The sequence below is a fragment of the Balaenoptera musculus genome, chromosome 15 (genome assembly GCF_009873245.2).
Source record: "Balaenoptera musculus isolate JJ_BM4_2016_0621 chromosome 15, mBalMus1.pri.v3, whole genome shotgun sequence".
Lineage (NCBI taxonomy): Eukaryota > Metazoa > Chordata > Mammalia > Artiodactyla > Balaenopteridae > Balaenoptera > Balaenoptera musculus.
In genome coordinates, this window is record NC_045799.1 from 85,409,255 (window position 1) to 85,429,060 (window position 19,806).

At 53.3% G+C, this 19,806-nt stretch overlaps 1 protein-coding gene across 1 annotated transcript in view; it reads right to left on the reverse strand.

The window, feature by feature from the left end:
- The window catches only part of SDK1 (sidekick cell adhesion molecule 1), an 824,383-nt gene that overhangs the window by 128,671 nt on the left and 675,906 nt on the right, over positions 1–19,806 (reverse strand). Inside the window, exons 22-24 of the mRNA XM_036826800.1 lie at positions 16,655–16,753; positions 10,410–10,601; positions 8,255–8,376 (exon numbers count right to left, since the gene is read on the reverse strand). Coding sequence (XP_036682695.1) covers positions 8,255–8,376; positions 10,410–10,601; positions 16,655–16,753 — 413 coding nt within the window. The remainder of the gene's footprint in view (positions 1–8,254; positions 8,377–10,409; positions 10,602–16,654; positions 16,754–19,806) is intronic.

Sequence of the window (19,806 nt, forward strand, 5' to 3'; positions counted from 1 at the left end):
TCATGTTAAACCCAACAAGACACAGTGTGAAGAACTCAGCATCACTTCTGTGACATTCTGACCAAAAATGCATAATCTGGGTCTAATCATGAAGAAATATACACATCCAAATTGAGGGATATCCTAGGAGATGAATGGCCTGTGATCTCTGAAACTGTCAAGGTCATGAAATGACCAGAATGGCCGAGGAACTAATCCAGGTCAGGGGGATGGAGAGACAGGACAGCCAGGTGCAATGTGTGGTCCTGGACTGGATCCTTTTGCTACCGAGGACATTTGGAGACAACTGACAAAACTTGGATAGGGTGTCTGGGTGAAGGGTCATTCTTTGTAGTATTCTTGCAGCTTTTCTGTGGTTTTGAAATACTTTCAAGGGGAAAGGTAAAAATTAACTTCAGGGCAATCTCAAACTTTTAAGAAATGTCTACAGGCTGGCGGTGAGCTAGCTGTAAGCATGGCAGCCCAGGAGCTGCACCCCCGGGGGAGTCTCTGCCATCGCCCGCGGGCCCCGTGCCATGGACCTGCAGTGCCCTGGCCACTCTGAGACACCAGGTGCAGGCCTGGGGAAGGGGCACGGCCACCTCTGGGGAAAGGCACGGAGCCTGCCTAGATCACCCTCCCCGGGGAACGGAGCCTCGGAACCTCTGGAAAGAGACGTGGGCAGAGGCCGGATCACTGACACGTCCTACTCCAGGCCCCATGCACAGGGCCCCCGAGGCAGGACCAGAGCAGCAGACATGGTACCTTTTCAACCCCCTGTGTCACCTGGGAAGTTACATACAAACAGGACGGACCCCACGCCCGGAAATGCTGACGAATTGATTTGAGGTGGGGTCCGAGCGCTGGTGTGTCCCGGAATCTGCACTGACCCGTGGCTGGGATGAAGAATGCCGGCTACCTTAGGAAGGTGGTCACGAGGCTCCTGTCTGTGCCAGCAAGGCCAGGGCGTCAGCACCCCTCCCTCTCAGCTCCCCTCAGAGCAATCACAACTTTATTTACGAAAACTGGTGAGAAAGTGAACTCTTGGTCTTAAAAGCCAAACCAACAACCAGAAAAGCCAAGTTCACTTATGAACATGAATACAAAAATCTTAAACCCAAACCAAACCAAACAAAATAAACATCAAATTGTGTTTATCTCAGGAACACGGGGACGGGCGAACATTAGAATATCCACATAAATCATCTCACCAGCAGATGAAAGAAGAAAAACCATGAACGACTCAGTAGATGCAAAAAACAGTTTGACAAAATTAAACTTCTTTATGATTTTTTTAATCCTAAAAAAACGCCAAAAAAACCCTCCTAGCAAACCAGGATTAGAAAAGCATCGTCTGAACCCAATACAAGCTAGCAGCAAAAACAAAGCCTCAAGAATCCCACACAAAACCTCCCGTAAGTGTTGTAAATGTCACACTTGATAATAAAATCTTTAAAGAATTTCTTTAAAGTTAGTAATAAAACAAAGGTTGTTCTAACGCTGCTCCAATTCAACATGATACAGGATGATCTAGCCCTCCCATTAAGAACAATAAATAAAAAGAAACAGAAAAGAGAAAGAAAGGTTTCAAAGCAAGAAATAAAACTGTCACTAGCAGCAGGTGATGTGACTTCTTTACAGAAAACTATAGAAGAATTAACAGACTAACAAGAGACTCTCCAGGCTTCTGTCCGGGAGGCACTCACACCAGGCTGGGTGGTGACACCGCTGCAGCCTCAGGTGTGGACCAGGGGCCAGGCCGCTCAAGCCGGATGCCCTCCCGGGCTGAGCCGTGTGGTCCGGGGATGTCACTGAGTCCCTCAGGTCTTGCCTGCAGGAGTGGGTCCCAGCAGCCTCCTCACGGTCAGTAAGAGGATTAAATGAGTTAATGTTTGTAAAAGCACTTAGAACACAGGAGAGTTAATTAAATTAAAAAAAAATTCAAAAATCAACTGTGACCTTATATGCCAGCAACAGAGTCAGAAAACGTAACAAAATGTACGTACATTGATTAATCCTCCCGACCATCTTGCCACAGCACTACTGACCCTGTTTTACAGACGAGGACGCTGGGGCTCGCGCAGAAGTTAAATATGTCCAGGACCACAGAGCTAGGAAAGGGGGGGCAAGAAGAAGGGGGGCCAGGGCCGCTGGTGCACAGTCCATACTTTTCCAATCACAGTTTTTGAGGCATGCTGATGGCCCCTCAGTTTGCCTGCCTTTTTGGGAGCAGAGTGAAGGTCGGAATAGATAGCCCAGTGCTTTTGCCAGGAAGAAAAGAGCTGACAAAAGTGGATTTAAACAAATGCAAAGACGTATCATGTTCTTGGATAGAAAGACTAGACACCATAAGACAACAGCAAGGAGAGTAAAGCAGTGCGCATGCGTGCGTGCGTGTGTGTGTGTGTGTGTGTGTGCATGCGTGTGTGTTGGTGGGGATTGGGAAGACCTTACCAGGCATTAAAACAAATTTTAAAGCCTCTATAATTAAACAGTGTAGAGTTAGTGCATGAACAGCCAGACTGATAGAACAGAATAAACAGTTCAGAAACAGACCCAAGTGCATATGGGAATTTAATACTACAAATCAGGAGGAGGAAAAAACGGACTTTTTAATAGATGTTTTGGGGACAACTGCATAGCTATTTGCAAAGTGATAAAAAATGGACTCATACCTCACTCCATATAAAAGAATAAATTCCAAATGGATGGAGACCTAAATGCAAACATGAAACCATAGAACTGGTAGTTAAAAAATTGGGTGAATTCCTTTTTAACCTGAGAAGGAGGAAAACCTTTCTAAGACTTGAAGTGCAAAACCTTGCAAGAAAAGATTGATAAATTAGACTTCAATATTTTTTGGCATGGCAACAAATTATATATATTGCTGATGGAAATGCAAAATGTACAACCTATAGCAGAGGGATGTGGTAATGTCTAGGAAATTTACATATACATTCATTGCTTGATCTCGAAATCCCGTTCCTAGGAATCTATCCCAAAGATTCAGTGGCAAAAGTACAAAATGAGTATGCAAAAGGCTGAAAACACCTTTAGGTAGAATAATGCCCCCTGCAGGCATCCTCCCAACCACCTCCCCCAGGTGTCCACACCCTAATCCCTGGGACCTGTGGGTACGGTACTCCACACAGAAGGGATTTTGCAGACGTGATTAAGGTTAAGAGCCTTGAAATATGGAGATTATCCTGGATAATATGGGTGGGTCCTGAAAAGTGCGAGAGTGGGGAGGCAGAGTGGGTCAGAGGGATGAGACAGAAGGAGACAGTTGAAGCCTGGGAAGGACCTACCTGCCACGGCTGGCTCTGAAGGTGGAGGGAGGGACGTGGTGGCCGTAGAAGCTGGGGATGGTGACAGCCAGCTCAGTCCTAGGACCACCGGCAACAGCCTGACTGAGCAGGAGACGGTGGTCTTCCAGAGCCTTCTGACAGGAACGCAACCTTCCCACCCCTGGACTTCAGCCCATGGAGCCCAAAGCTGTGAGATACCACACTTGTGTTGTTCCAGCCACTGGGTTTTGGCTGTTTGTTGTGGCAGCAGCAGGAGAGGAACGCACACCCCAGGTGTCCAGAGGACCAGCTGAACACACAAACCTGCACGTCCACACAAGGGAAGACCACACGCCAGGCACGTGATGCTCACATGTCCTCAACTGAAGAAAGCAAAGTACCTTCCGCATACGGAAGGGGGACACGGGTACGTGTATTGCTAACGCTGCAAAAGACAAAAGAGGACCAGCCGGAAACCTACTGTGGGGTTTCTGGGGAGAGAGGCAACAGAGTAAAGGGAGAAAGACGAACACAAGCTTCCCTGAATATAAATAGTTTCGACTTTGAGATCATGCAAATGAGTTACGTGCCCAAAAATAAATTAAATTTTAAATGTTTGAACAGTTTTTTAAAAAGTAAAAATGATATTTAAAGAAAGCAATCTCTAAAAATTGAAGCAAAAGAACAAAACAAAGACACTGAAATGGATGAAGCTAATCTGTATTAGGTTGGTGATAGAAACACACAGAGAAGAATTTAGACTCAGTATTTTGACTGTACATCCACAGTGTAATACGGTCTAAGGACAAATAAGTTGCATTCAGCAGGCTCGTTAGCAGTATCGTGGATATTGCAATTTTGAAACTCTTTATAGGATAATAGGATAAAGAAAATAAGTAATTTTGTTAATATTTCTAGAAAGCACACTTTTAGTATAAAAGTTACTGAAAACGTAAATTCAAAGTTAAGTGATCTTAAATTTGAATTGGAAATATCAGTACGAACTCACGATGTTTCCAAAAATATGCGTTTCCTCCCTCTATCCGCTGGAAAAGTCTAGAAACAATGACCAGTTGGCAGCAACGAGCACCCTCCCCCCTCCCCTTAGTGCCCAGATTATGGCCTTTAAATACGATCTGACACTAAACGAAACCAGGTAGCAGCGGGTCAATTTGAGCTTGAGCTTGGCGCTCGAAGGCACAAGATGCTCCCGGGAAATCCCCCACTGCATCAGGAAGCAAGGAAATCATCCAAGATCAGTTATCGTGAAGTCAAAACACCTAGAACATGAAGGGCTGCCCGCTGGCCAAGATGGGTCAGTGTTAGGTTCAAAAAGAATGATGACTGTAGGTGACTGAAACAGACCAAATACACAAAACACCTGTCCTGTCCTACTGACACTCAGGAAAAGAGAGAGCAGGGCAGAAAAGGAAGAAAGAAAAACCTGTTAACGTTGGGCATGACTGGGAAGCGGTTCCTCACTCTGCAATGCCCTGCCGTCCTGTGTTCAGGGCAACGACCTGACCTGAGGGAGGAGAGAAGTGCTGCTTCTCAGAGTTCCAGCTACTCAGTGCGGAAAGACTGATAGAAAGTTGCCATTTTGAGTATCTGAAGATAATACTGAATTCAGGCAAAGGTCACCGATGGGTGAGACCACTGGATACAAAGCTGACGGGAGGACAAGGCAGGGACCAGACTGCACCGATCGTGCGGTGTCCCTACGTCCCCTGGGGTGGGACCCCGAGACCCCACGTGTCCTGATGGGCCACTGTATGAAGCCCCCAGCCCTGCCCAGGAATTACTCTCCACCACAGTGACCACGACAAGGTGGGAACGATCCAATGGAGGTTTTAGAATGAACTTCCTGTTTACAGGAAACACGGGGGCAGGGGGACACGTGAAGTGACGCTACAAGGATGCAGATGGGACTTCTCCGATGGAGGGCATTCCACGGGACAGGGGACTGGGGTTTGTAACAAGGCGGTGGCAGGGGAACAGAAGGGGCTCTGGGTGAGAAGGGCATCATCTCCAGCGGCAGAAGGCAGCTGAGTGGTGGGCGGGGATAGGGCGGGCTTGAGGGGGGCTAGGGAGGATTGCACAGGGCGCAAGGGAGCTTCTGGGGGCGATGGGCTCGCTCGCTATCTAGACTGTGGCGAGGGCCTTACAGGCATACAGACATGCACATCTGGGTCCAAACTTAACAAACCGTATACTCTAGAAATGTCAAGTTTATTATATGCCAACTATACCTTGAAAAAGTTGTTAAAATTTAAAAAAAAATGATTTAAGAGACATGACAACCAAATGCATAATGTGAACTTTGTGTGGACCCTGTTCTCATCAAAGCCACAGTAAAAAGACGTTTTTGGAAAATCTGGGGAAATCTGAATGTGTACTGATTATTAGATGATACTAAGGAATGTTTATTAATTTTGTCAGGTGTGATAATGGCATTCTCATTATGAGAAAAAGCATCCATAGTTTAACGTAAAGTTATCGAAGGAAGACAAGTGCACAAGATGAGAACACATGTGCAACCCAGATCCAGACCGAGAGACAACATTCCTAACATTCCAGAGCCTTCCCGTACAAGACCCCAGAGGGGACCAGTGCCCTAACACCAAAGATCCTGTTTTCTCCTCCGGGACTCTGTACCTGTGGACTCCGATCACACGTCTGGCTTCTCCTGCTCAACGTTGTGCTTGTGAAATTTGTGCCTATTCAGTGCTGAATACGCGGGAATAAAATGACGTGTGGTCTGAGATACGCAGTGGTCACCAGTGGAGAGAGGGAAGGGGGGGTATACGGGGCGGGGAAGTACGAGGCACAAACTAAGCCACAGGATGTGTTGTTCCACACGGGGAAGAGAGCCAATATTTTATAATAACTATAAATGGAGGACAACCTTTAAAGATTGTGAATGACCATACTGTACACCTGTAACTTATATGATATTGTACAGCAACTATACTGCAATTTAAAAAGAAAAGGTGCAAACTAATAGGCATGAGATAAATAAGATATAAGGATTTAATGTATAGCACGGTGAATATAACCAATATTTTATAATAACTTTAAATGGAGTATAATCTATAAAAATATTGAATCACTATGTTGTATAATTGAAAATAATGTAATAGTATGAATAAACGATACTTCACTAAAATTATTTTTAATTGAAAAAAAACCCCAAAACACTCCAGCAACAATAAAAAGTAGGACTAGATGGATCTAGGTAAGAGAAGAGACGAACCTGGGTGATGGGTGTGTGGGAGCTCATTAGATCATGCTGCTTCCTTTTGGGTACGTTTAAAATGTTTTAGATTAAAAATATAAATAGATCAGTTGTGGAACAGAAGCACGAAGCAAACGTAGTGTGGAGAGAAGCGCTATGTGTTCCCCCATCACTTCCTCTCCTCGGACAGACAGACGGAAGGACCGTTCCCAGACCCCCTGCGGCTGCCTGGAGCCCGTGACTGTCCTGGCGAACAGAACCCCGGCAGAAGGAGTGTGGACGCTCCCAGGTCTGGCTCTGGAAGCACAAGACGCAGACCTCGAGGTGAGGCACGGAGGGGTGGGCGTCTCCACCCCTGTGGCCCCGCCTGGCCTGACTCCCACTCGGAAGCCCTCGGAGTTTGTGTCCTTGGCGTTCACCGTGCCCAGCTGTACTGCTGTCCAGTGACACCAAGGACAGACTCTCGGCTCCTGTGTCCCTCCGAGCACTCGCCTGGCTCCATCTGGCAGACTCTGAGACGCCAGGATTGGTTTCCAGGAGATACCACAATCTTTCTCCTTGATTTTTTTCGATGCGTTTTAAAGTTCGCTTTTATTCTTTTGGTTTTCGTTTCCAGGGGATTTATTTTTTCAGTTTGATGGGAGGTAGGGGCATACGGTGATTTTTTTCTACGTAAATAATTGTTCCAGTCCCATTGATTGATCAGTTCCAACTAGCTGGTTCCCATTGTCAGAATCCTGCAGAGTTTTCTGGAAACAGTTGCTTAATGAAAGTTTCGAAGATGTAGATGGAATTCATGACCTGATTTATGGCTAATTTCCAAGAGCGAATTGTCTTGCGATAGAGCACAAGCACAGTCACGAAAATCACGAGGGTTTTGCTACAGACAATAACTGTTTGGAAACGTTACCACCCCCGTCGTGCGGCTCTTCGTCTGTTTTCTCGGCTCTTAGAACAAGGCACTTCTGGGTGGGTGGGATTCCCCGAGGCCCCTGTGACCCTCCCTCTGACGCACGAGCCCTGTGGGGCTTGCTATCTTGCTATGGTGCTTTGAGTCAAAGGCAAAGTTCTCCCTAAGGTCGACCCTCAGGATCCCCATGACCTGCCCCCGGCTCTTCCCTACACCCCCTCACTCCAGCCACCGGCACCCCTGCCGTCCTCACAGGTAAAGTGCATGTTCCTCTCCCAGCAACCTGAGGGTCCTTCTCCTGAGAGAGGACTTTCCTCCTTTACGGCACAGACTTTGTCTGTTTTTGTTTACCACTGTGCCCCTCGTGCCTAGAATAGTGCCTGGAAATAAACACGCTCTACAAACATTGCTGAGTAAATGCATATTCATTCATTCATCTGAGAGAAAAGTTGTACCAAACAATCCTCTTAGTCTGTTCGGTAGCTAATGGTGATATAGAATTAAAAGAAGAATCTCAACCAACGACGCCATCAAATTGGGGGAACTTACTATATATTGAACCACAACTTGACTGTTCACCCCACGATCACCTCTTCCACCCTCCAGTAAGAGCCCAGCCTAACATCCCGTTTCCCCCCGTCTTCCCACACCCTAACCCCGGCATCCCAGCCGCCTCCAGTCTCTGGTTCTCCTCTTCCAAACATCGCCACCTCCCAAACCACCCAGAGGCAGCTCCAGCTACGGATTCATCACTCTGCAAAGGCATCAGTCAACCGTCTCTCAACTTCAGGCCCCAGTGTTACTCTGTGGCAACTGCAACTCTCGGCTTCAAGGAGACCATACCTGTCCCTCCACGATCCACCTGGAGATGGACGTCTTCCCGTCGTAGCCGGGTCGGAACTGCAGGGTGGCTGAGCGAGGGCTGATGTTGGAAATGACCAGATTGGACGGGGCACCAGGGAGCTCTGGGGATAAATGAGAGGGGAAAGGTGGAGATTTAAATTCTGTCACAGCTTAGGAGAGGTAGCAACATGTCAGCAAGTAAACAGCTCCAAAATGCCTTAATATCAGAACAGGGTTTGTTTTCACAACCACGAAGGTGAGAAGCACAGCTTTCCAAGAACGTGCTCACAGCATGACTGCCACTCCAAGGGGGTGGCCCGTGAGGCTCCAGGCCACGTGCCGTGTCACTGGAGACCTGTGAACGTGGCTCCCAGATGACAAACCATGAAGGTCGGGGCATGTCTCACCCATCGTCTCCCTGAACAGCAGGTGATCAGTAGACCTTGTTGAATGAAGAAAGGATGGACGAAGGTAGATCTTCCAGGATCCTCAAAGAACCCAAAGGACCGACTGTCCCTCCTGCCTCTGACAATGACCTTGATGCCTTCGAAAGAGGCGGGGGGAGCGTGCACCCCGTGCGTCTCCAGGCAGCTTGACGTGGGGAAGTGTGCAGGTTCTGAGCCGTAGGCTTCCTGGCTCTGGTTTCCAAGACGACTGGATTCAGGTGAGAGCGCGGAACTCTTCCCGCTCTGCCGGCGCTCAGTTGCTCTGGCAGCTAAACGAGGGGCGGGTGGGTTCTGTACGAGGCTCCCCCCCTCAGGCTGCCTGCGGCTAAGCCTCCTTGCTGAACACAGGCCCTTGGGCAGGTTGCCCACTCCCCCCAAGGAGCCTGTCCCACTCAGAAGTGAGATACTGTGAGTTCAAAATGAGAGCTCTTACGTTATCGGGCGATGCAAAAACTCTAGAGAAAGACAGCAGGATGAAATGAAGGCGAAAAAGATGCAATGCGAGCAGCAGAAAGGCTCTCAGGCCGCGCCGTATCTGAGGAACAGCTTCTGAACTCGCCCGTGTTTGGGGTATTTAAGACCAGGTCTCGCGCAGGGACAGTAAGACCTCTTTGGTGATCAATTCAGTATTTGCACAGGCAGCGTCGCTAGGCTCTCAAGGGTCCTTTCCACATCACGTCTAATGAATTTGAAGAGGAAAATATTTAAATCGAAGGACAAGTGACTCTTTTTTGCATATTTCTCAGCTCTCTGGATTCTTCAGCTGGTTCTTCAGTCACTGATGGACGTAAACTTTAAGCACGGCAAACGGGACACAGCCCCCAAAGCGATGGTCATCACGTGATTCTGTGCGGCCTACCCCAGGACGGACCCCCGGCTACAGGTGACCTGAACCGTCAGGGAAGCAACAGCAGCCCCGCGGGCTCCCCCGAGCCCGGGTATCAGGTTCACTCGGCACAGCCGGGCCCGTGTCCCCGCCAGCGCCTCTCTGCGTCCAGGGCGGAGCTGGTCACAGTCACGCTGGGGGCGGAGGTGAGGTCAGCTCGCCCACTTCCCAGCCCCGGCTGGACGGTGTCCAAACCGTCCAGGGAACGACCTGGTCACGCCCAGGGACGTGCCCCCAGCGCCACCCCGGTCGCTGTGCGTCAGCCGAGTCTAACAGATCAGATCATGGGCTGCCATCATCTCATCATGACTAGCTATTAAAGTACTAACAACATTTTAAATGTGTGCTTTGGGAGCTGGCTCTTCACGTAGAATAAATGAATCTCTCTGGAAGCCAAAGACTTCTTTCTTAAGAAAGGATACATGTATTTTGAAAATATCTTTAAAAAAAACATCGGATTGCCTCCAGCGTGGTCCCCGACCAGCAGCGCGGGTGCCACCTGGGGCTTGTTCCGCTGCAAGCTCTCCAGCCTCACCCCAGACCCAGGGGTCGGCCATGCGGGAGCGGGCCCAGCACTGATCTGGGGGGAAGCCCTCATGATTCTGATGCTCGCGACAGCGTTAGAACCACTGCCTGAGGGGGAGGGCAGTGCTGACTGCTTATCAGTAGACAGAAAGCCTTGCTTTGGGACCCTGGGGGCTCAAGGCCCCCCTGACGGCCAGGAAGGTAGGACTTCTGCACAAAAGATGCCCATCAACTCCGAGCGTGAGAAACGGCCCAGGGAAATGCGGCAGCGGGGATGCCAGGGCCCGAGCGCACTGACCTGGGGGCACCCCAGAAGAGATGGTGGACGAGGTGGCCGGGCCAGCGCCCACAGCGGTGAGGGCCGCCACGTCGATGGTGTAGGTGGTGAGAGAGGAGAGCCCTTGGATCTTATACTCGTGCGTCGAGCTGTTGAGAGTGAGCTCCAGCCGCGAGTCGCTCTTCCCGTACACCTCCCAGGAGATCTGGTAGCCTGGAAGGCAAGCGAGGGCACAGGGTTAGTCCTGGGGTCCCGGGGACAGGGGCTGGGCCACCGCGTTATCTCGGAGGATCTGAGCAACGGCAGGGAGCTCAGCCGGGCCCACTGAGGTCCACTGCGCGTCCACAGCCCACGGAGACGAGACCCCGGGCTGGGCCCCTCCATCCGGCCACTGGACCCACAGGGGCGGCAGGAGGACGGGGCTGGGATCTCGGCAAGCTCGGTCCCCGGCGCGTGGACGGAGGGGCCGAGGGAGGACTGGCAGCCTGCGGCGCTCGGTGCAACCTTCTCTCGTCAAATGACAGACGTGCTTCATCGGTATTTCCATTTTTAGAAGCTTATATTTTCATTACATGGCACCCTAAATCAGCAGCTTGCTCCTGGCTTGCAACTAATTTGTGGAAACGCTGCCACTTTTCCCTTTACAAAATGATGGATAAAACACTCTTTGCCTTAAAGTTTCTCTCCCCCAGGGCACGAGCGTCGCTTCCAGCTCTGCCTTCCCCTTCCAGCCTGTTTTCCGAGCAACATCTGATCTCCTCTGTACTCGGATCGTCCGGCGGGGCCTCATGATCACAATTTATTCAGCCATGGCAGTTTGGGGCTCAGCGAAAAAAGACCCTGCCAGCCCCTGGGTCAGCCCCCTTGGAGGGGGCTTATGTGATTAGAGAACATTTAAGAGTGTCTCCTAAAGAGGGAGGTGGTGACGGAGGGCGCTCCCGGGGCCAAAGGCAGAGCGCTGAAAATGCTTGTTCTTCCGTCTTCCCGGCCGATAAACTGGGGAGACAAAAGCACTGGGGGGTGTCTTCTCGTTCCTCTCACTCTGATGAAAGCAATAAACAGAGTGAGAAACTCGCACTCGCGGGTAAACAAGGATTTAGAGGAGAGCGTCTCGGGACCTCAGTGTTTTGAAAACAATAAAATTTTAGTGTCAGAAGCCTCTGCCCGTCTGCTGCCCCACAGCCTGGCGACCTCTGTGTGCTGGGGGGCTCCTGTGCTAGGGTGGGGCGGACGGGGCACCCGGCAGTGGAGGAAGCGGGGGGCCCTGCCACACGTCGGAAGCCCCTAGCTGCGCTCCTGGACCGCGGGGACCGCTAAAGCCCACTAGGCCCGCGGCTCCGGCTGCCTCTCGGGGGGCCAGCCACGCACCATCTCCCGACTCCGGACCTTAGACCCTCCCTCCTCCCAGGGGCCGTCCTGACCTCTGGCTTCCCGCATTCTCAGTGGGCCGGCACCAACACCACGATGCCCTAAAATCAACCCGTTCTGTCTTTTTTGCCAATTCAGATTTTCGGAACTGATTGTACAATTAAAAAAAGAGAAACCTTCACGGCAGTGAGGATGAATAACTTCAAATCCATGGAGTATTTATGATGTTCCTGTGGTGCTCTGAGCACTTCACCTGCATTAATTCACTCAGCCTCGTGACAGAGCTCTGAGGCTGGAGCCGTCACGACCCCTGCCTCACAGAGGAGGAAGCCAGGGCCACCAGAGGCTCCTGAGCTGGCGAGAAACGGCCCAGGCTCCGCATCCCCCACGGGGCCTCCTTCCACACGACCCGCCCTCGGAAGTCTTGCCGTGCACAGGTAAACCTGGAAGCCAGCCCTGGCCTTGGTGGGTTAGCCTGACAAACCTCTATGTGGAGTGGTGACACTCGGGGTCTTCCCTGAACGCGCAGGAGGAGAAGGCTGTCGTAATGTTGTTATACACGCTTGCTGTTATGTATGTGGTTCATGTTACAACCTTGTCTGTCGGACAATTTTATTTGTTTAAAAGCTGTTCTTCATCAAGATTTACTAAAATATAGCCTTTTGTTCTGCATGGCAACCTGGAGCCCAAGCACAGCAATTCCAGCACCGTTAGCGGAAGAGAACTACTAGGATCTCCTGGCATCAAGACTGACAGTCCGGTGTGCTGCCGCTGTGGATACAAACACCACCAAGCGGGCAACTGAAGACGCTCGTGCGCGCAGGAAAGGCTGTGACAAACACCAGCAGAGAGAGGGGGCCGGCCTGGAGGCCGCGCACAGAGGGGCCAAGCGGGGCGTGCGGTGGGCAAGGCCCCGAGCGGGCGCTCCTGGCCGTGAGCGTCCCTCTGGCTCCGCTGCAGGAAGCGGGGGCCTCCAGCTGGCGCCCTACCTGCTCCAAACAGCTGCCCAGCTGAGACTAGCGACCGGAGGAGCTTCGGAACTAATTCTCTGTGGATCCGACGTGAACTCTCTGCGAGAGGGCGGTGCATCCAGTCCCAAGCCGTCTGCCCGCATCCCGGCCCTCAGAGACCAGAGCTCCCGCAGGGAGAGAGGAGGACGCTGGAATTCACAGGGAGCACTCGTGGGCAGCTCGCGCGGGCGCCCGGCGCCCCTGCCGCTCGCCTCTCCTTCCGGCGGCACAGGGAAGCTGCCGGCACCCAGTTTCCCGAGGGCCGTCTGCACCAGAGCGGCCCGCACGCGGGACCGACGTCATGGCGCCGGCTGGCGTTGATGGAGCGCCTCCGGCGTTGATGGAGCGGCTTCAGAGGGACGGTCGCTGGCGCCCTGTGGACGTTTCCTGAAAGGGGCTTTTGGAGGCCAGGTGTGCCCACAAGCACGGTTTTTCTTTTTGCTGTACTTGGTAAAATTCTCTCCGTCCAGCCTGGAAAAGGCCTCTGGGGTGCTGCCGGCGTGCCCCACGGGAAACCAAGTCAACCTGGGGAGCGCCGCCCTGCGTGCCCGGGCACAGCGTCCAGGGCAGGGCGAGCCCCACGGAGGGCACGTGTCCCTGGCAGGTGGCAGCAGGTGACTGCAGGGACACCACCGCCGGGCTCCCGCCTCTGGGGAGGCCCTCTTCCCCCGCGGCCCATCTTACAGGGTGGGCGGCAAAGGCGACAGCACAGGCCAGACGTGGTGGGACAACGCGGCCCCGAGAGAGGAGAGCGGAGCGTCTGCCTGCAGCTCCGACCCAGACCCTCGGAGCTGCCACCGCGGACTCGCTCCCAGCCCAGGGCCAGGGCGACCCGGCTCTGAAAAGCCCGAGCCGCGAAGGCCGAGTTCCACAATAAACAATAGCTGTTGCCTGTAACTACAGGTATTTGTTTAATCAAACACGAAATCGGGTTCATTAAGCTCTATTAGCTGGTGCGACGGGTGACCATCAATCGGGAGTACTGGTGCCCGCCGCTCAGCCTGGGGCTGTCGCCTCCACTCGGGCGATGACGCCCGGGGGTCTCCTTCTAGACTGGAAACTGGAGGGGAGACCTCGGTGCTCCCAAAGGGCAGGGTGGGGCTGAGGGTGCGTCTGCGAGGGGGCAAGGCCTGCCTGCCTGGGGGGTCTGTCCACCAAGGGGTCCTGGCCAGCTTTCTGAAACGCAGCACACTTAGGTGAATCCTAAAGGCTGAGCTGACGGAGGCGAATGGTCTGCCTCTCCCCACCTCAGCCCCCTCTGAAATCAGCAGTAGGTACGGCTCTAATTCACTCTAATTCAGCCACAGATGGTCCCCAAGGGGCCTGAGCTAGAAAGCCACTTTCTTCCAAGTGGTAGCCTCCTGCTAAGCATTCGGTGCTTCTGGGTTTGCTTTCCCTCTCACTAGTCTGTTTTTCCTCCCTTTGTGTACCTTAAGGTGACATCCTGCTGCCTGCAACCTCCCTCCTCCGCCCCTGCACCCACCTGGTTTAATTCCTTCCGTTCCTGGCCACAGCAGGGCTTCTTCATTACATACTCAGCACTGCAATCCTCTACCAAGAAGACCTCAGAACGTGCAACAGATTGGGGTTTTGAGGTCCAGTTTCAATAGTGACTTTTCCCCATTCCTGAACTTAGCATTAAAGTGGGTATTTCAAAACATCAGCTTCTTGAGGGCAGAACTAGATTCGTAAATTTACTTTATTTAACAGTGAGGGTTAGAGGCGGCATCAGTTCTCAGGTACCATCTGGACCCGAGGACTCCACGCTGTGAGGGGGTCTGGTCGAGTCCAGGTGAGTAGAGGGCACCCAGCAGGTAAGTAGTGGGCGGGGCTGACGCCGGGAGGTTTTCTGAGTAACGGGAGAGAAAGGGGGCGTTTAGTGTAGGAACATGATCCCCCGGGGTGCTGCAGGGAGACAGTGGGGCCGGCCCTCCGCCTGTGTCTGTGGGACTCCGCAACCCTCCAGCTTGAGCGCGTCACAATTCCGGATCAGAGCGCACCGCGCTCCTTTGGATGCACCCTGTCTTTGCAAAGCTGAGTTTCTGGTGGTTGCTGTGATAAGGACACAGGAACAATGTGAAAACCGACGTGGAACAGGAGATTCGGGAGGCAGGTCCGCTCTGATTCCAAGTTGGAGAAGCTGGGCAGTACCTGGGGGCGCACACGTCCCCTCAGGAACTAACTGGTTATTTGAGAAAGAAATGCAAATATTCTTTTCTTTCAATTAATGTGTCTTCTCTTTTCAAACGGCTATTAAGGTGCTAGGATAGAAATGCTTACTAAGTTGTTCGCACTTGACCACCTGGTAAGCAGAATGGTCAGGTGTGTCTCTGGCCGGCGGCACAGCGAGGAATCCAGCGAGTCACCGAGAGCAAGGCCCCGAGACAGGGACGCCCTGGGCTGGGGTGAGGAGCGCGGGTCGGACCCGTGTCCGGGGGCTGATGATGTGGAGGAGAGGACGCGGCGTCCCTGCCCTGGCTTGGCCACCTGCTGGCCGCGTGACCCTGGGACATGAGCGCCCAAGGTCTCAGACGGGGTCATGAGACACACCTTGCCTGGCTGTTCGGAAACTAAACAAGAGCCGGCACGCGGTGGGTGCCGCCACCCAGGACACAGGGCGGGAGGAAGGGGACCCTGACCCTGTGGCCAGGCCGGGGACAGCCGATCGCTCCTGGTCCACGCGGCTCACCCCTGGACAGTCTTCTTGACCGCAGAGCCGGCGCGAGCACGCTTCCTGGGCCACGGGGCTCACGAGGGACCCCAGGGGCTTCGGTGGTCGGCTGGACCACCTGGCCACTCGCTGAGGGGCGGCACAGCTCCGGCTCCCGCGGGCTCACTGGCGGACGGACGTGGGGTGCCCAGAGAGGGCTGCCAGAGCAGGGGGCCCGCGCCGTGAGAACGCTTCGCGGCCGGTGGGACGTTCCAAGTGCCGTCTGCTGAATGGAAAGGGCCGCCCGGGGCAGACCACGCCAGGCAGCCCCGGGGTCGCCCGCAGCCCCGTGAGGGTGTCTCGATGCCCGTGTGTGGGGAGGGGGAGGCGTCTGCGAGGGGAGCCCTGAACCCACTGGCACACGGTCCTCCCCAGCTTCCCCTGAGGCCGAAGCCCGTGCGGATTTTATCAAGTCTGCAATTTTCTTCCCCAAACTAAGATTTAAATTCAGCTTTAACCTGAAAGGTCTTTCAGAAACCTCTTCTACAACAAAAAATCATGAAAAGCCCTACAAAGGTGAACTGTTCCCCAGAGACCCCGCCGCAGGAGAGGAGAGGCGGCCGGCGCCCAGCCCCGCGCCCCTGGCTCCCGGGCGCTGCTCACCCCGGGGTCCCCCGAGGGTCCCGAGGGGGCCGGCGGCCTGGCACTGGCATCGGGGGCCGGCGACAGGCGTGGCCTGGCCACTCGCAGGCCGGGGCACCGGGGCCGCCGCGCGGCGGTGGCAGCAGCGTTTTCCGCACATGCAGGCGCCCAGGGCACAGCTGCCGAGGAAAGGTCACCCCACCCGCCTGAGCCTCAGTCTCCTCAGCTGTGAAACGGTCGTAATCTCAGCAGTCGCCTCACCGAGTTGCCGTGAGAACTAAGGGAGAGAAAGGCCCACGAGAGGCGCACCAGAAGCACGGATTCCGGCTGATCGGAGGCACCAGAGGCTTGATCAGACAAGGCGAGGAGACCAAACCTCCAAACTCCGAGGCTGCAGCCCAGCCGGGAAAGGGGCTCTCGGTGGCACCGCCTGGGTGGAGGGGACGAGCGAGGCCTCTGCCCTTGGCCCTGCGGCCAGTCACCCTGCAGGGGCCGCAGGCACCCGTGCGCTGCCAGCCGCGGTGTTTGGGGCTGGGTCCATCGCTCTGTGTTGGGGCAAACGTGTTCCTCCTCTACCTGAAGACGGAGACCCTTACCTGTAACGATGCCGTTTTTCTCCAGGGGCTCCTGCCAGCTGACCTTGAGAGACGTGTCCAGGATCTCTGTGAAACTCAGGTGTCCCACAGGTCCCGGTTCTAGCAATTAAACACAAAGACACCTGTTAGCACGATAACCCAATACTCTCTGGTCAGATTTGTGTGGAACGTTCTCACTGTGGAAGGGGGCAGGGAGCTGGGCCAGAGCCCGCGGGAAATGTCAGAGAAAACCCAGAAGGGACAGGGAGTCCGAGGTGTTGAAGGTGACCCGGCTACGGTCACATAGATTATCTCACTCGGCCTCATGCCGGCCTCGCCAAGAACTGCAGAGACTGGCGGCAGGAGAGGTAGACACAATCCCTTCTCTGTCTTTCCCCTGATCTGATCTGATTGGCACAACCAGGTGGCTGGATCCCGAAAGCAACCGCGTGCACCGGCGTCCCCAGAGGCCTCTGCAGCCGTGTCATGTGTCTGGCTTGTGTGGGGACAGAGCCGGGAGCCCTGGCCTGGAGGCAGTCCCGGCCACACCTGGCTGCAGAGCAATGCCTGCTGACCTGATCCAGAATTCCAGGCCGCAACCCTTACTCTCCCCAGGGGCCCCAGGGGCAGGGCGGGCGCGAGAAATTTCCAGCAAAACGGCATGTTTCCCTGGAGTTTCCCTGACCGTAGCCCCTCCTAGTGCAGGAGGGCAGAGTGGTGGAGCTGCGATTTAACGCTGGGCTCAGCGGGGTTCAAGCCTGGCCCCTCTGCTTGCTGGCCGTGCGTTACTTAAGCTCTCTAAGCCTTAGTTTGCTCATCTGTGAAACAGGGCAAATAAAAATAACTCACTCTGCAAGGTAATCGTGAGAAGAAATGGAATAAAACACAGAAGCGCCTAGCGTGTCCTGGCACCACAAAAATGCTGATTGACGTTGGCTGCTATTGTTACTAGTTGTACGTTATCGTACCATCAGAATATAAAGCCATTTCTAAGATGAGCTTGCTGTCACTTTGAAGAGCACCGGAGAGAAAAGGGCTGAGAGGCCACAACAGGAGTTCAACAGATCCAAGATCACGGATTCTCAGAGCCGGAGGGACATTACGAATCTGCTCGGATCCCTCCCCGACTTTGCGGCAGTGAAATTCAACGCCAGGCCCAGGGCAGTGAAGCAACTGCCCGAGGATGCAGAGTCACCAAGCCCAGAGCTGGGCCTGGCACGGGGGCCTCCTGCTTGCTCTGGAGGGACCGCAGGGCTGTCCGGGGGCTCAGCAGTTGTGGCACACAGGCTTAGTTGCTCCGCGGCATGTGGGATCTTCCCGGGCCAGGGCTCGAACCCGTGTCCCCTGCATTGGCAGGTGGATTCTTAACCACCGCGCCACCGGGGAAGCCCACATTTCACTCTTTGAGTGTGGAACATGGTAAAATGGAACGGCTGTCAAGACCATCTCATCCTCCCCCAATTTTGAGTTTCCAGAAAGACATTCTGATGGATTTTTGAAATGACTTGTTCTTTTTTCAACCGATAGAGCAGCAAAGAAAGCTTTTTGTTCCTTTTCTATTCTCAGTGTTTCTGCTTCCTGGATTCCTTCCCAAATATCCTTGTCCTCTAGCTCTGCTGGAACCAGCTGGCAATGTCTAGGCTTAAATTTATATTCTGTTTCCTCTCTACTGTGCCTCCTGCCTCCCACACCCTGGCCCCAAGTTCTTATTTCATCAGAGCTTTGGAGGAGGAGGCCAGCTGGATGTGGAGCCAACCTGGCGCCGTCCGCGCTGTCACTACAGAGCGATGGGGGCCATTTCTCCAGCACCCAGAGTCCCATGTCCTCTTTTAAAGGCCGCCCCCCCAGAGCTGACAGCAGCCCTACCTCCCCCGTTTCAGTGAGATCGTCCCTATTTACAAGGATGCTCTATCTTTCTAAGTAGGATGAACAGGCTCCCTGCCTATCAAAAAAATGGTGGCTCAGTTAGAAAATTCTAAAAAGATGACATCACTGCCATTGTTCTCAATTCCCAAGACATTCCTAATTTCTCTTTTCCTTACTAATGGTGGGCCTGGCTGCCTTTAAGGTTCTGTTTCCTGGCTGCACAGCATTATGGGATGTTTCCCCATAGTTTGTGTCTGTCTGTTTAACTGGCAACAACAGGGCTTTTCTAGTAAAGAATTCAGCCAGGAGTCTTCTCTCATTTATCTGAAGAAGTTCTCTGCTTTTGCCACTTTTTATTTTTAACAAATGTCCTCTGGAAAATAAAACCTGATATCCAGTTGGACCTGGCTGTGGTTGGAGCTGAGATGCGGCCCTGGCCTCATCTTTCAATAATGAAAGAGAGGAAAACGTCCAAATGATGAAGAGCCATGAGGGGTGCTTGACAGCCGCTCCTAGAATTCACTACCACCTTCCTTAATTATGGGGACTCTCCCCTCCCACCCCGCTTGCAAACGTAAAGCTGTTAGGCTGTGTTTTCCTACAGAGGAGTGGAGCACGGACCCTCCGAGCAAGCAGAGCTTCCCTTCTTCTTCCAGAGGCCCCTCTGCTCGCCACCCCCTGCACTGTCCCCGGACCAGCCTCCCCTCACATGACGGTGCCAGAGGCCAGTGAGTCTCCCGTTTCTCTTACGCCCGCCTGATTCCCAAAGCGACTGCATCCACTTAGGTGGATGGCACTGATTTCAGATATTTCCATCTGTGGTTAGACCACGTGCTCAATTATATTCCCTCAATTATTTTCCTCGGAAAATAAGGTCACGATCGCTAATTGCTAGGACTCCCAAATCTATGTCTTCAGACTCTCTGCTGCCCATTGGCCACACCTGCCTCCATGTGAGTGTGATCCGACTAAACCCAGCGTCCTAACCCTGGACCTGTTTCCCACCTTTCAGTCACGGGCATCACCATCTGCCCCGTCACCTACGCCGAAGTATGTGGAGTGATCCTGGAGAACCCCTTCTTCCCACCCCCTAAGTCTAACCAGTCCCCAGTTCTCTGTGACATGCCTCTAGCGTCTCCCCTACTGCTGGCTCCACCGCTGGTGTAGAGGTGCACATAATTATTTGCCTTCTTCCCAGATTGCATCACCTTTATCTCTAGCCCATCATCACAAAACCTCCAGACAGAGCTGTTGAAACACTCAAGTCATAGCCCTAAGGGAAATCCCTCTGTGGTTCCCCAATGCCT